This window comes from Otolemur garnettii, unplaced genomic scaffold, assembly GCF_000181295.1.
Source record: "Otolemur garnettii isolate 467f Iridium unplaced genomic scaffold, OtoGar3 scaffold00145, whole genome shotgun sequence".
NCBI lineage: Eukaryota > Metazoa > Chordata > Mammalia > Primates > Galagidae > Otolemur > Otolemur garnettii.
The window spans coordinates 4,833,150-4,847,618 of NW_003852540.1; the positions used below are offsets into that span (position 1 = coordinate 4,833,150).

The 14,469-nt window shown below is 51.5% G+C and overlaps 1 protein-coding gene across 3 annotated transcripts in view; it reads right to left on the minus strand.

Annotated features, from left to right (window-relative positions):
- RPH3AL (rabphilin 3A like (without C2 domains)) overlaps nt 1–14,469 on the minus strand; it is a 147,769-nt gene that overhangs the window by 82,299 nt on the left and 51,001 nt on the right. For all 3 annotated transcript variants that reach the window (XM_023518712.1, XM_023518713.1, XM_023518714.1), the window contains exons 3-4: nt 11,790–11,933; nt 8,654–8,783 (exon numbers count right to left, since the gene is read on the minus strand). In XM_023518712.1, coding sequence (XP_023374480.1) covers nt 8,654–8,783; nt 11,790–11,933 — 274 coding nt within the window. The remainder of the gene's footprint in view (nt 1–8,653; nt 8,784–11,789; nt 11,934–14,469) is intronic.

A 14,469-nucleotide genomic window follows, 5' to 3' on the forward strand; every position in this document is an offset into this window, starting at 1 on the left:
GGCGGGTCCGGGCTGGGGATTCGAACCCGCCACCTTAGGTGTACGTGGCTGGTGCCTTAGCCGGTTGAGCTATAGGCGCCGAGCCGGATTATCTTTATTATGTAATGTCCACGAAGCATCTAAGTTAGAAAATAAACTCAGCTGTTCTCTATAGGCTTCTGAATGGAGATAAAATCTGGGATTAACGCCTTGGATATGGATTAGATCACCCAGAAGTTATCAGAGAAAGAAAGAGGGAGGGAAAGAGAAAAGGAAAGAAAGAAGCTATATTATTTGACTTTTTATAAGATCGAGCATTTGTCAGGTACTGTTTCTCAGAGCTTGTCGCATGCTTCCCGCATCCCAGTCCTCACAACCCCCTTTGAGGTAGATAGTGTTATTATTCCCAATTTCCAGGTGAGACAATTGAGGCAAAAGAAAGGAATGAGTCTGAGCTGGGAGAACCCAGGGAGCTGGAATCCAATGCTCTAAACATCTAGGCAATCATGGAAATTCTTTTTAAAATTCCAGAGAAAGAAAAGAAGACAAAGAGGCACTATCTCCTTAAATTCTGTCATCCTCTGAATCCCCCCCCCCAATCTCACCCTGCACCTAACCCAGAGGGAAGGAAGTCACCCCACTTCTCACTTTTAAGCAGCTTGGTGCTCTAGGTGGGAGCACTTATTTGACAAAGGACAGAAAGTAAACATATTAGGCTCCCTGTCACTATCCGACTTAGCCAGTATAACACCAAAGCAGCACAGACAATGTGGAAATGAATACCTGGCTGTGGTCCAAGAAATCTTTATGCACTGAAATCTGAATTCATAATTTTCACATGCCATGAGATATTATTCTTTTGAGTTTTTCCCCAACCATTTACAAACAAGAAAACCATTGTAGCTCAAGGGTTGTAAAAAACAAGTGCTGACCCCTGATTTAGCATTACCCAGCTCCTTTGTCACTGGGTAGGAGAGGAACAGGGTCATCAGGGAGACTGGAGTGGGCTCCAAGGGTCTGCACCACCAGGCACACAGCCTGGAAGGTGGAGGAGTTGTCAATGCTGGAAACACAATTAAAACCTCGAGTCCAGGCACTGGCAGAGGTGGCCTCGGGGTAAAGTCAAGATGCAGCATAAAAGCCCAAAGATCTTGGTGGCTGAACTCGGGGCGCCCCGCCATGCTGAACATGGCCCCACTAGGGCCAATCCAGGAGATAGGATGGCACCAGCCTCCAAGCTGAGGGGCCAGGTGGGGGGTAATGCTACTCCTCCCTGGAGGCCCAGCTCACACCACCCTCCTCTGCCCCCCACTAGGCAGCTTCTTGAGATTACAGAATTGCTCCTTCTCAATACAACTCCGCACACACAGAGGTGAGGTGACCACAAACAGCAGGTGCCTAGAGATGGTCTTAGCTCTCTTATCATACAGAGAAGCTCAGATACCCCAACGGTGGGACACCATGTGGTGTCACAGAAATGTCTCCGGACAGGCCATTCAGGCAGGTTCAAGAGGGAGAAGACAGCTGCTCCCACTCCACCCTCCCACCATGCCCTTTCCTCAACTGTCCTCGCCCAAACCACTTCAGCCACCCCCCATGCCATCTGCCTCTGAGCTGCTGACCTCCCTGACCCCATTCTGGCACCCAGCCTACAGGCTATGTGGTGCACATGGCTTCTTTGGACTCCCCAGTCCACCTGTACCAATGTGCCCCTCGAGCCCTATCCCACACCTGTCCCAGCCCAGCCCTCCATGGGAGGCCCGAGCACAAGTCCAGCCTGTGGAGACTTCACCATGACCTGGCAGGGGACGAAACTTCCACCTAACCTCTGTTCCCTCTCCTCCAAAGTGCCAATAACAACCTCCAGAGTGGCTTTGCTAATCAGCTGGGCAGGGGCCTGGCTCACAAGCTGGGCGGCCCGCTGCTGGCAGCTTTTGTCTTTTGAGTCCCCACTTCAGTTGTTCCGGCCTCCATCCAGGCCCTTGCCATGGCTAATTGGATAATTCAGTTCCCCACTTGCTCTCTCCAGCCACTACATATTCCTTCTCTCCAATCTGCATCTGGACTTAACCTCCCCAAAGACCCGTGGGACTGTCATTTCTCCCTGCTTAGCACCTTTTAACAGCTCTGCTGCCACAGGACAAAGCACAACCTCCTCCACCCAGCACACACAGCCTCCTGATCCTGCCCTCACCCCCCTTCTTCCTCCCTCCTCCATAGACCCAGACCACCAGCCACGCCACACACCTACCAGTCCCTGCACTTTCTCGGCACCCTGCCTCTCCAGGGCCATGCCTCCTCCTGGAAATGTCTCCCACCCCATGCCTGTGTGCCCACCATCCAGGCCTGGCTCCAGCACCCTGCAGTGCTGAGGTGCTGGCAGGCTCACCCACAGCGGATCTTCCCCACAGTCATTCCGCCTCTGCCTCTGCAGCACTTCTCACGCTGCACTGCCCTAACTGCTAGCTAGGAGCTCTTGGTGGTTCGGGGCCAGCACCTCCACCTCCTCACTCTTGAGGTCCAGCACGAAGTGGGGATAGGAACTGACCCACAGGACAGGTAACTAAGGTAAGCTCTGGACCTTGTTGCCAGGGCTGTGTGGTTCCCCAGCCATCCTGGGTCTCTACAAGCTGAGCTGCCTTTGTCCTGAGGACGCTGAGCTGAAACTCAGTGGCATGCCAGGGACAAGCCAGGGTGAATAGAATGGGCTCTGAACTGCACCAAGTGGCAATTCTTTTTCTTTATTTGGGAGAAGAAAAGCCACAGTGCAGGCCTCAGAAGAGCAAGAAAAAAGTGTGCCTTAATGGAGATGTTCTGCTTCTCAGGCTCCTGAGCAAGGTGGATGCTCCAAGATGTTGCATGGTGTCTGGTCTCATCCTCTTGATCCCTGCAACAGGAGCCAAGTCAGTTCCTGCCAAACAGCCTCGGAGAAGCAAGAGCAGCCAGAGAAGGCCCCTCAGGGCAGATGAATTAAGTGACTTTTTCTGGGAATGTAGGAAACATCAGTGAAAAAAAAAAATCCATCTTCATAACGAGACACAAACACAAGTCTTCTACGAATGAATTAGGTGGAAGGAGAAAAGACACCGTGAGGCCAGTGTGGAGGGGACTCAGATGCAAGGGCTCAAGGAGGCTGCCTCTTCTATGGCTGTAGGGGGATAGGTGCTGAGGGTTAGGTTTAGAAAGGGAGTGGGCGACTGGGGCCACAAAGGACTGTCAACACACACTCATCGAGGACAGAGACCCTGCAAATAAACCGATTCTTCCTAACCTTTCTGCACCGCTGGTGGGAACGTAACACAGTAGAACTGCTATGGAAAACCAGCATGGCAGCTCCTCAAAAAATTAAGCATAGAATTGTTGGATGATCCAGCAATTCTTCTGCTGGCTGAATACTCAAAAGAATGGGTAACAGGACCTCAAAGAGATACCTGCACACCAGTACACTGCAGCACTATTCACAATGGCTAAAACGTGGAAGTAATCCCAATGTCCATCACGGAAGATTGGACAAAGAAAATGAGGAACGCACAGACAGTGAAATATTATTTGGCATTAAAAAGGAAGGAAATTCTGACATGTGCTACAACACGGATGAACTTTAAAAACATATGTTAAAGGGATCTGGTTAATCTACAGCTTCTGGTTCAGGAGGTCTGTGAGGGCCTGAGTTGTCCATTTCCAACGAACAACCAGTGATGTCCATGCTGCTTGTCCTCAGCCCCCATTCTGAGTAGCAGGGAACTCCCTCCCAGCCCTGATGCCGCCACGTCCACGAGGAGCTCTCTGGAATCTGTGGACTCCCAAAGCTTCCTAGGCCAGAAGCAAAATACTTCTCAGACACCAGCTATGTAGGCAGTGCTGCCACTGGCAGGTTGGAAATCACCTTTGTCTCTAAGAGGCATTCATGGGGCTCAAGTGCTGGGTGCTGGGGATAAAACAATGATAGAGAGGGCAGGGCTCTGCGGAGAACAGGGGGTGACAAGGGTGTTCTACCTACTCCTCCCTCAACTCAGTGGCCTCAAGTCCTAGACACTGAACAGTGAGGGAAACTGAGGCTTTAGGAAAACAGCACAGACCCTATCCAGCCCAGAGTTACTGCCAGCTGCCCTGCTAGGCATCTGGGCTGACCCTCAGCAGGACACATACCTCCTCTTCAAGGCAGTGACCTTTAGCCAGGTAGACAGGAAGGGTCAGGGTCAGGGTCTGGCCCTGTCTCTTCCCTCCTGCCGGGCTGGGGCAATGTCTAACCCCACCTGAGCTGGATGTCCTCAAGGGATGAGCAAAGCGCACAGGGCTTCTTTGGACTCAGCACACCTGACTGAGATCACCATTTCATAGGCAGGCCCCCTTGCGTCCACACCATGGGACACATCTGGCTAAAACCAGAACAAAATGTGATTGCTTCCCTTGAATGGCGACAATGCCATCCTGGGCTCAGGCGGGTTCTCCGGCAGCCCTGCTTGGCCTCCCCACTGCTGGTGAACCTGGAATCTCAATCAGACTGAAAGCTGGCTGGCTCAGACCCTAAGCAATTAGGAGTGCCAGGCCTCTCTAATTAGCCAGCCAGCCCCTCTCCCTCCCTGCGACAACCCTCAGATAACAAGGGCAGGCAGCCAGGGTGGGCAGGCCCAATTACAGAGAGGACACAGTGCTGAGGACCAGCACCACGGGTTCCACCCGCACACTCATTAGCTTGTGGCTGCTGAATGCTGCCAGGGCTCTTGCTGGGGACACCTTTGTGAGCCCAGGAGCACCTGAGGCTCTGGTGTGGGCACTTCCCCAGCAGGGACCTCCCCAGCATCCCTGCTCCACAGCCTGCCCAAGCCCACATACCTCCCAGCCCTCACTTGAGGTAAGGAGGTGGGAGGCAGAGATGGAAATAAATGGGAGGGCTGCCTAGAAACTGGGAAGCCCAGAGTGGAGGGCTCCTGACACCCCAAGTGGCCCAGAACTGTGCTAGAACTCTGAGCCCCCCAAGAGAGGTCTCCTTAACCCCAACTGCAATTAATCACTCATAATCTTTCAGTGCACACCCCCATCTGAATGTTTCCTTACCCTGTATCCCAAGTGCTCAGGACATCCAATGCCGAAGCGCTACAAAGGTTTCCAGAGGCTTTTATATAAATTACTGAAAACAATGAGACTACCCGTGGGAGCTTGAATTTTAAGAAAACATGAATTCTAATAAGGAGACTATGGGGCTCTAGGGACCAAGTGGTATCCCCTCAACATTCCTGTGTTGAAGCCCTGACCTCTGTGTGACTGTCTCTGGAGAGAGGGTCTTTAGCGGGTAACTGAGGTTAAATGAGATTGCAAGGTGAGGCCCCCATCCGACAGGATTAATGTCTTCATAAGAAGAGGGAGAGAGACCACATGAGGACACACTGTGAAGACGGCTGTCTGTGAGCCAGGAAAGGGCCCTCTCCAGACACTGAATCAGCCGGCACTTTGATCTCAGCCTTCTCAGCCTTCAGAACTATGAAAAATAAATGTTCTTTAAGGCACCCAGTCTGCAGCAGTTTGCTATGGCGGCCTGAGGTGACTAAGACATGGCACAACATGGGAGCTCCTCTGAGACACACGGGCTATCAGCCTTTGTGTGTACGGTCTAAACTGGAAGGCCACAAAGTGGACCCGTAACATCAATGACAGGTGCGCTTTAGCAAATGCCTGCAGTGGGCTGGGTGCTCTGTAAGGACTCTCAGACCCCCTCACACACACACAACCCTCCACGAGAGAGAGGACTTTATCTATTTTGTTCAGGGCATCACCAGCCCCTAGAGCAGGGCCTGTATGTGGTGGGCCCTATATTATTTAAGGAATGAAGAATTATGAATGAATAAATGAATGCCACAATTTTCCCTAAGACAATGAAGAAAATCTGCCAAATGTCCCATCATTTGGCTATGGCCGCAGCTAATACCCTCTCTTCCCACCTTTATCCTGAAATAAGTCTTTTCAGAAGCTCAGAGGGCTGCTCTACCTCACCACTCAAGCCAGGGTCACATCCTTAGCCTGCTGCAATTGAAGAACCATATTCACGCCTGTAATCCTAGAACTCTGGGAGGCTGAGGCAGGAGGATCCCTGGAACTCAGGAGTTCAGGCCAGCCTGAGCAAGAGCAAGACCCAGTTTTTACTAAAAATAGGAAAATTAACCAGGTGGTGTGGCAGGCACCTGTAGTCCCAACTACTCAGGAGGCTGAGGAAGGAAGATCCCTTGAGCCCAAGAGGTTTGAAGTTGCTATGAGCTAGGCTGATGCCATGGCACTGTACCTAGGGTGACAGGGTGACAGAGTGAGAATCTGTCTTAAAATAAAAAACAAAAGAAACAACCAGAATCATTTTCTGACAGAAATGTCTCCCATGCTAGCCAAGTACCTCAGGGTGAGGAGTATTGAGAGTGTCTGGAAGAATACAGCCCTGCACCCTCATATCCAGCTGAGGTCCTTCCCTGGGACAGCCACTTAGCCTAGGAAATGGCTCTCCAAGGAGCAGCTGCCTTCATCTCTCAGCAGCTAGGGCTGCAGCAGCCTGCCTCTGGGACACAGACCCACACTTTCCCAGGGGAAGAAGATGAGGCTCTGTCCCTCTTCACGGCCCCAGAAATCTGAAACAGTTACAGCAATTGTGGGGTTGAGAGACAGGAGGAAATAACAGGCTGCTGGGCCCCATTCGACCAGGCAGAAATCACAAAACATAACCCCTCCTACCCAAGTCCTGGGATGAGGCAGACATTCCCGTGTCCCTGTGGCCACTACCTATGGTGGTCTCTGGTTCAGGGCGCATGGAGGGTTTAAGGAGGAGCCAGCACAACAGATACCCCTTCACCCCTCCACAGTTCTTATAACAATTAATCATATTGCTCAGCCCATTTCACCACGTATGATAGAGCAGGGGGGGGAAGGACCATTAACTGAAATCCTGGCTTTCCCACTTATGAACTGGGTTAGTAATCTCTTCACACCTTGTTCTTCTCGTCCAGCTTTGAACACCACTGAAAACGCCCTTCTCAAGGCTGCTGAGGCATCGATCTCCCAAGCCCACATTTACTTCTTTGACTTCTCGTCTTTTATAGTCCTCTCGACCCTTGCACCCAAACCTATCATCCTCTACCTTCTTCTTCCCAGAATTTATTACTTTCTGAAGTGACCTAATTCATTTGATCCTTACTTGTTTTTTGGTTCCCTTACCCATCATCTCAAGAGAGAAGCTGCCTTCTCTGTCATCTTCGCAATTATAACTCCAGGCTTAAAACAGTGAGGGAACATGGAAGTTACTTGAGGATAGGTCCCAACAAAACTAGGGTGAAAACAAAAAAGAGGAAGACATGGTATACTGGGAATAGCATCTCTAACCTAGGAGGCAACAGCAGCAACTAGTCTAGGCTGGAGCAGGAATATGAATCTAGAAGCGTGTCTGTGGTGGGTAGATGGGGGAGTAGTCTGCATGTGATAGAGAGTAAAACTGAGATGCTAAATAATCTTGAGGATTAGAAGATACATTATGACTTGTGCAATAAGAAAAAGAAAGGCAATTAGAAACTCCAGGAAAAACCAAAATTTATATTTATTTTTTGAGACAGAGCCTCGAGCCATTGCCCTGGGTAGAGTGCCGTGGCATCACCACTCACAGCAACCTTCAACTCCTGGGCTTAAGCAATTCTCTTGCTTCAGCCTCCCAAGTGGCTGGGACTACAGGTGCTCACCACAACAACACCTGGTTATTTTTTTTGGTTGTAGCCATCATTGTTGTTTGGTGGGCCCGGGCTGGATTTGAACCTGCCTGCTCAGGTGTATATGGCTGGTGCCTTAGCCGCTTGAGCCATAGGCACAGAGCCCAAAATTTATATTTAAATAAGTCTTAGACTCACTATAAAACAATACGTGGCATAATTTATTATGAGAAATGGAGGAAATCTACTTGATCTTGCTGCAAAGATCATTCTGCTTTGAGTGACCGGGGATCAAGAGAGCAGACCAACAGAATAGGAAGTGTGAGATCCTAGTATACTCCTTGGCTCTGATGAAAACAATACTTATCTAATAACATTTATTAAGTGCTCATGTAGCCACCAAGGTTTAAAGAGCTTTGCATTTACTATTTAATCCTCATAGCTCACTGATATACATGTTATCATTATCCCTGTTTTACAGATAAGGAAGATGAGGCTTGAGATACGAAACTAGTTTCCCGATATTATACAGCTAGTGGAAAAGCTAGATTCACATGTGAGCTGTGAGACCCAGAGGTCCACCCCCAGCACTATCCCTAGAAGCTAGGTTGCCTGATTGTCAGGCCCTAGTCCGGGGTCCTCAAACTTTTTAAACAAGGGGCCAGTTCACTGTCCCTCAGACCGTTGGAGGGCTGGACTGTGGGCTCCGGGACGAGTCGGCTGCTAAGCAGGACAGGCAGTGGTGGCAAAAACACCTGGTGGGCCGGATAAATGTCCTAGGTGGGCCCCGTGTGGCCAGTAGGCCATAGTTTGAGGACACCTGTTAGTTCTTGCCAAAAAGCAGAAGATGCCAAAGGTATGCAGTATGTAGGCACACAAGTGTGCGCACACACACACACACACACACACACACACACAGAGTCTCCAGGCAGCCAGGATGCAAAGCCATGGAGCAGCAGAGCTGTCCAGGCTGGGTAGCCAGGATGGCAGGGCCTTACCTTCCTGCAGTCTTTGCAGAACACCGATGAGCTTCCCAGGAAGCCCAGCACCTCCCCACAGAGCAGGCACTGGGAGAGCCCGTTCCCCATCACATTCCGCCTCATGGTCTCCAGCCGCTCCACCAGCCGCCTGCAGCACACAAGGTGGAGTCAGAGAAAATGTGCTTCCTGTCTCCAACCCAACCACTGCCTGGGGACAGCTGCCATGGGTCCCCAGTATTGTGCCATGCCACATGTTCCCTCAGGTGGTGCACTATTTCCTGCCCTACTCTCTCCTCTGGCTCTCCCCTAATTGTTCCTGCACTTGCCAGCTATGAACTGAACACCTAAGAGCCAGACACCAGAGATATTGCAGCAAACAAGCCAGAGACAGACATGGTCCTGGTCTTATAGGACTTACGTTCGATAAGGGGAAAACCCAGAAGCAAGTGAACAAGCAAGCTGATTCCAGACAGGGAGCAGCACTATGAGATGAAAACAGTGGGGGCAGAGGAGGAAGAGAGATAGAGGGGGCCGGGCACATTCAGTGATGACCAGGAGAACACAGGAGGTAAGAGCTGAGGAATGACAAAGACCAAACTAGGGAAGAGCCAGCGAGCGGCCCAGGCCAATGGCACAGGAGGTGCCAGGCTTGGGGCTGTGAAGGGCTTGGCACAGCAGCCAGGAGGCCAGTGAGGCCACTGCCTCGAGAGAGCCGCGGGGAGACTGGAGTAACGCGAGGCTAGAGGGACAGGCAAGGGCCAGCACGTGTGGGTTTTGTAGGTCACAAAATGGAGTTTAGATTTTTTTTTTTCCTAAGATCAATGTGAAACCACTCTAGAGTTGTTTTTCTTTAAATTAAATCATAGCTCTGTACATTGATACTGTCATGGGGTACAGTATGCTGTTTTTATACACAACTTGAAATATTTTCATCAAACTGGTTAACATAACCTTCATGTCATTTTCTTAGTGACTGTGTTAAGACAATTATATTCTACCTTTAGAAAAATTCACATGTACCCTTATAAGATAGATCATAGGCGTGATCCCACCAATCACCCTCCCTCACTCTATAGAGTTTTAAGGGGGAGTGATTTGATCGCTCTGGCTTCTGAGGGATGAGGGAGGAAGCTAGGAGAGGCTATGTGCAGGGGGGGGTCCAGGGAAGGAGGGTAGAGAGGGTGTCAGGCTATATTTCAGAGGCAGCCTCAATGGATCCAAGGCTGGGGAAGGGGCAAGAAAGAGATCCACAGTGATGCTGAGGCTCTTGGTTGGACCAACTTGGCAGATGGAGAAGTGGGAAGAGGAAGGAAAAAAGCTCCCCTTGGAAACCTTGAGATGCATCTAAAAGCCTTCACTGCTCCCCACTGAGCTGGGTTAGGTGACTCTCCTGGGGGCCTCCACGGCCACTCCTCACATTATAACCTGGTTACACAACAACCTCTGTGAAATTGTTCTGTTTCGCTGGCCACTGTTACCAGTGGACACTTGGTAAAAATTCTTGAATGAAGGAAAGACAAAGCATGGGCACCCAATCTCTACTAATCACACGAAATCCCCAGGAGGAGCTACTATTTTTCCTGTTTTAAAAATAAGACAACTGAAGCTCACAGATGTGAAGCCCCTTGCCAGGGTCACAGAGCTCCCAATTGGGGGGGCCAGGGTCCCCTCATCACAGCCCCACACTTCTCCCTGAGATGAGGTGCTGCCGGGGCCAAAGGCAGCGGACTGGGCACCCAGGCTGTCTCTATCCACAAACCCACCAGCAAGAGCTGGCTTCCATTAAGGGTCACTGTCCCTCACCAAACTCGGCTTCAGTGCTGGCATGACCCCCTGTCCTCAGGGACCCCCTGTCAGTATCAACCTGTATCTCTAGACTTCTCATAAATACACAGGACACACCTCCTCCATCCGAACAATTAACCCCATGCACTGCTTTCTGGGTCATTCTGCACCCCACCAAACCTAGCCCTCACTATCTGGGCCAGATAGTGGAAGGATCCCCTGAGGCAGCCCTGGGAAGGGAAAGATAGCAGCCTGGATGTTGAGGGCCTACAAACGCTTCCTTGGCACAAGGGAGCCTGCCACAGAGCACCCCCACCGCTCTCTGCACGTCCCCCCTGGGAGAGCCTGGCAGGGCCTCTGGGGCATAGGTTTGTGAGAGGGCAGAGCCCCAGCTGGGCTAGATGGGGAAAAAAGCAAGATAAAACTAGTCTGATAAGTGTATAAGCCTTTTTTGTGCTAAAATGACAGTGATACATCCACATTATTGAGGCATATACAGCAAACTGTTAGAACAGCAGTAATCTCTGTAGCAGCACTTTTACTTTCTAAAACTATGTTTCGGCTCGGCGCCTATGGCTCAACCGGCTAAGGCGCCAGCCACGTACACCTAAGGTGGCGGGTTCGAATCCCCAGCCCGGACCCGCCAAACAACAATGATGGCTGCAACCAAAAAATAGCCGGGCGTTGTGGCGGGCGCCTGTGGTCCCAGCTACTTGGGAGGCGGAGGCAGGAGACTCGCTTGAGCCCAGGAGTTGGAGGTTGCTGTGAGCTGTAATGCCACGGCACTCTACCCAGGGGGACAGCTTGAGGCTCTGTCTCAAAAAAAAAAAAAATAAAATAAAATAAAACTATGTTTCTACAATGTCTGATTTTTTTAAAGGATCATTATAATTAATAGGAAAAGATAAACAGAGAAAGGACAAGGAAATCAGAATCACATTAGTTCCCACAATGTACTTTTCTGTGTTGTTGAGATTTTCCAGGATATATGAATGACTTTTGTAATTAAACTAAGACAACAATCATGCTGGGGGACTGAGTGTTGGTCAGCAAGCTGGAGGGCGCCTCCTGCTGGAGCCTCTGATGGATGGGCCTCAGTTCAGCCTCTGCTAAGGAACCTGTGTGCTCACACAAGCCTGGGGCCCACTCCTCAGTTGCCAGCCTCATCTACAGAGGGGGACACTGAAGAGCTGGGTTTGGGGCCTACACGCCGGGGTGTTCCGACAGAGCAGTTGGGGAAAGCTTGAGTCAGTGACCTCCTGACCCACTCCCAGAGGTGAGACACATCTCTGAGACTCAGAGGGCCAGCCCCCAGCCTCTGGGCCTGCGCCAAATGCTCTCACTGCTATCCCCCTGAGCTCGCCCTCACCCGATTCTCTGTTGCTCCAAGACATCCAGCCGCTCCGCTCTCTGGATGACCTGCAGGATGGCGTCCACCTCCGCTGGGCTGAGGCACTGGCTCCTCCTCTGCTTCTCGGTTTGGTAGGTGTGCACAGACCAGCCTGTCTGCAACCTCGAGAGAAGAGACACAGACGGGGTTCAGGCCACCCCAACACAAACCCCTGCACCACATACCATGTCTACCAAGTCCCCTGAGAACAGTCTAAACAGCGTAAGTGCTGTGAGCCAGGGGAAAGGGCAACCAAGATGAGGCAGGCACAGGGTCCAAGTGCCATCCTGCCACCCACTGCTGCTGGGCCCTGGGAGAGATGGCAGCACCATCTCAATATTGCAGCAGACGAGCTCTGTCTGGACTGCGTGCCCTTCTGTGAGCTGGACAGACTCAGGGATTTCAGGCCCTGAGAAGGAACACCCGCTCCCTGCCCCTACATGCTGATTTGTTCCTTCTGAGCATTTCAGAGACTCAAATGGTCTGTGATTGGCCAGAACACACTTTGTGAGGCCCCCCAGGCAAGAGGAAGGTAATTGAGAACGAGGATCCCTATGCTTAGGGGATCCCCACCCACCCCCAACCCCAACATAGCCACCTGCCCTGGTAGGCAAGACTCCCACTGAGCTCGCTGTCAGCCTAGGGCACCACAGACATCATCTCACTGGACCCTCACAGCCATCCTGCTAAGCAGGTCTCTCCATTTTTCCGAGGAAATGAGATGTGGGGTGCAGCTAGATAGCTAAAGGTAACCAAGACTGGGCTTTGCCACGGACCCAGAGGCCAGAGCCCTAAGCTGAGGAGTTCATAAACCAGCAGCTGAGACTATTTCAAGCTCCCACAGAGCAGCCCCCACAGGGCTTTCCTGCTTCCATTGGATCAGCCACTAAGCCCCAACCATGTCCTCTTATCTGGCCTCTGAGCAGAGGCCACTGTCCAGGTTGGACCCTGACTCCCTCTTCCCCCATATTTCCATCTAACATTTACCCCTTCTCTGGGTCTCAACGTAAGTATTACACTCCCAGAGCAGCCTCTCCTGACTCCCAGATTGGGTCAGCACCCCACCCTTCCATGTCAGTTATGACCAGCAAAGCAGCTACAGGTAGGTAATATGTTCACAGTGTCAGCTCTCCCCATCTGTGCTTTAAGACAAGAGACCAGGCTGGTCTTGTTTGCTGCTGTGCAACTGGTACCTGGCACACAGTAGGGGTTTAGAAAATGTCAGCCAGCAGCCTGAGGAGAGCCCCAGGCTGCAGCTAGGGGAGGTAATTTCCCCAGGGTTCCCAGAGGCTCCCATGGGGCACAGCTCCTGGCTCCCAGCTGCAGCCCGGGGATCTATCTGTACTACTCTCCTTTACAGAGACTTTGTCAGGTATGACAAGGCAGCACACCCAGGGAGGAGATGAAAGCCTTTGCTCTTCTAAAAGGTGCCACAGCAGCTTTAGTCTCTGCTGAGTCAGAGACAAGGTCAGGGAGAACTGAAGGGAACACTGTGAGGCCAGGAGGGGTCCTGCCAGGCCCTTGTACAAGAGCACAGGTAGCGACCCTGCTTAGGAGGGCACTTTGTCTGCCTGGTGTCAGAGAGAGGGAGGGGACTAATCTCAGCCCTGGTCAGTCTCCCTGTGGGGGCTGGATGGGGGAGTTGAAGGGAGCTGAGCCATCCTGGCAATGAGGACAAATTAATTGTAGTACAAAGATTCCTGCAAATCATGCATGACTCCACAACTCTTGGGCGTTCTGGATTAATTTTTCTATCCCCCTTTGATGTTTCAGCTCTGTGTCCTGCAGGCTTATAACATCTAATTGCAAATTTCTTGAATTTGGTCCCATTCAGGAAATGCTGGCTCCTGTATTTGGCAGGGTTTGACAGATGAAGGGACACTCTTATCAGACACTAGGGCCCCCTGAGTCCCTTGGAGGTGTGGGAGAGACTAGAGAGCAGGAGAGGCATCTGAGAGGTCCCATCTCCAGGGACAGTGGACAGTGGGGGGAGATGACCTGACTTACCAGAGCTGAGGGACAACAGGAAAACATAGACCCCCCCCCTAAAGGGAACAGACTGGAACCAGGGAACTAGAGAGATGCTAAGGCAGAGGTTCTCAACTGTATTAAAGGGCTGTGGCATTAGGAAGGTTGAGAACCACTGCTCTAATGCAGGCGTCCTCAAACTATGGTTCACGGGCCACATGCGGCCCGCTGAGGACATTTATCCGGACCGCTGGGTGTTTTTGCCGTTGCCGCCTGTCCTGCTTAGCAGCTGACTCATCCCAGGGCCTGCAGTCCAGCCCTCCAATGAGTGAACTGGCCCCCTGTTTAAAATGTTTGAGGACCCCTGCTCTAATGAGAGCAAGGAAAAGACTCTGGGACAGCTCGAGCTGGCCGCGTGCTTCAGCCCGAGGAGTAGCTCTTCATTCACAAACCTTTGCTCTGTCCTGACAGAGCCCAGCACTTGCCTATGAAGGGGGCATCTCAAGGCCATAGGTTCCTTCCCTTTAGGGCCTCTTCGACTTAAGGCTCAATAATAGGAGAGAAGGCCAATGAAGTGGTCTGGGTCCCTGCAGCCTACTAGGATAGAAAGAACCCAGGCTTGGTGCCTATAGCTCAACCGGCTAAGGCGCCAGCCACATACACCTAAGGTGGCGGGTTCGAATCCCCAGCC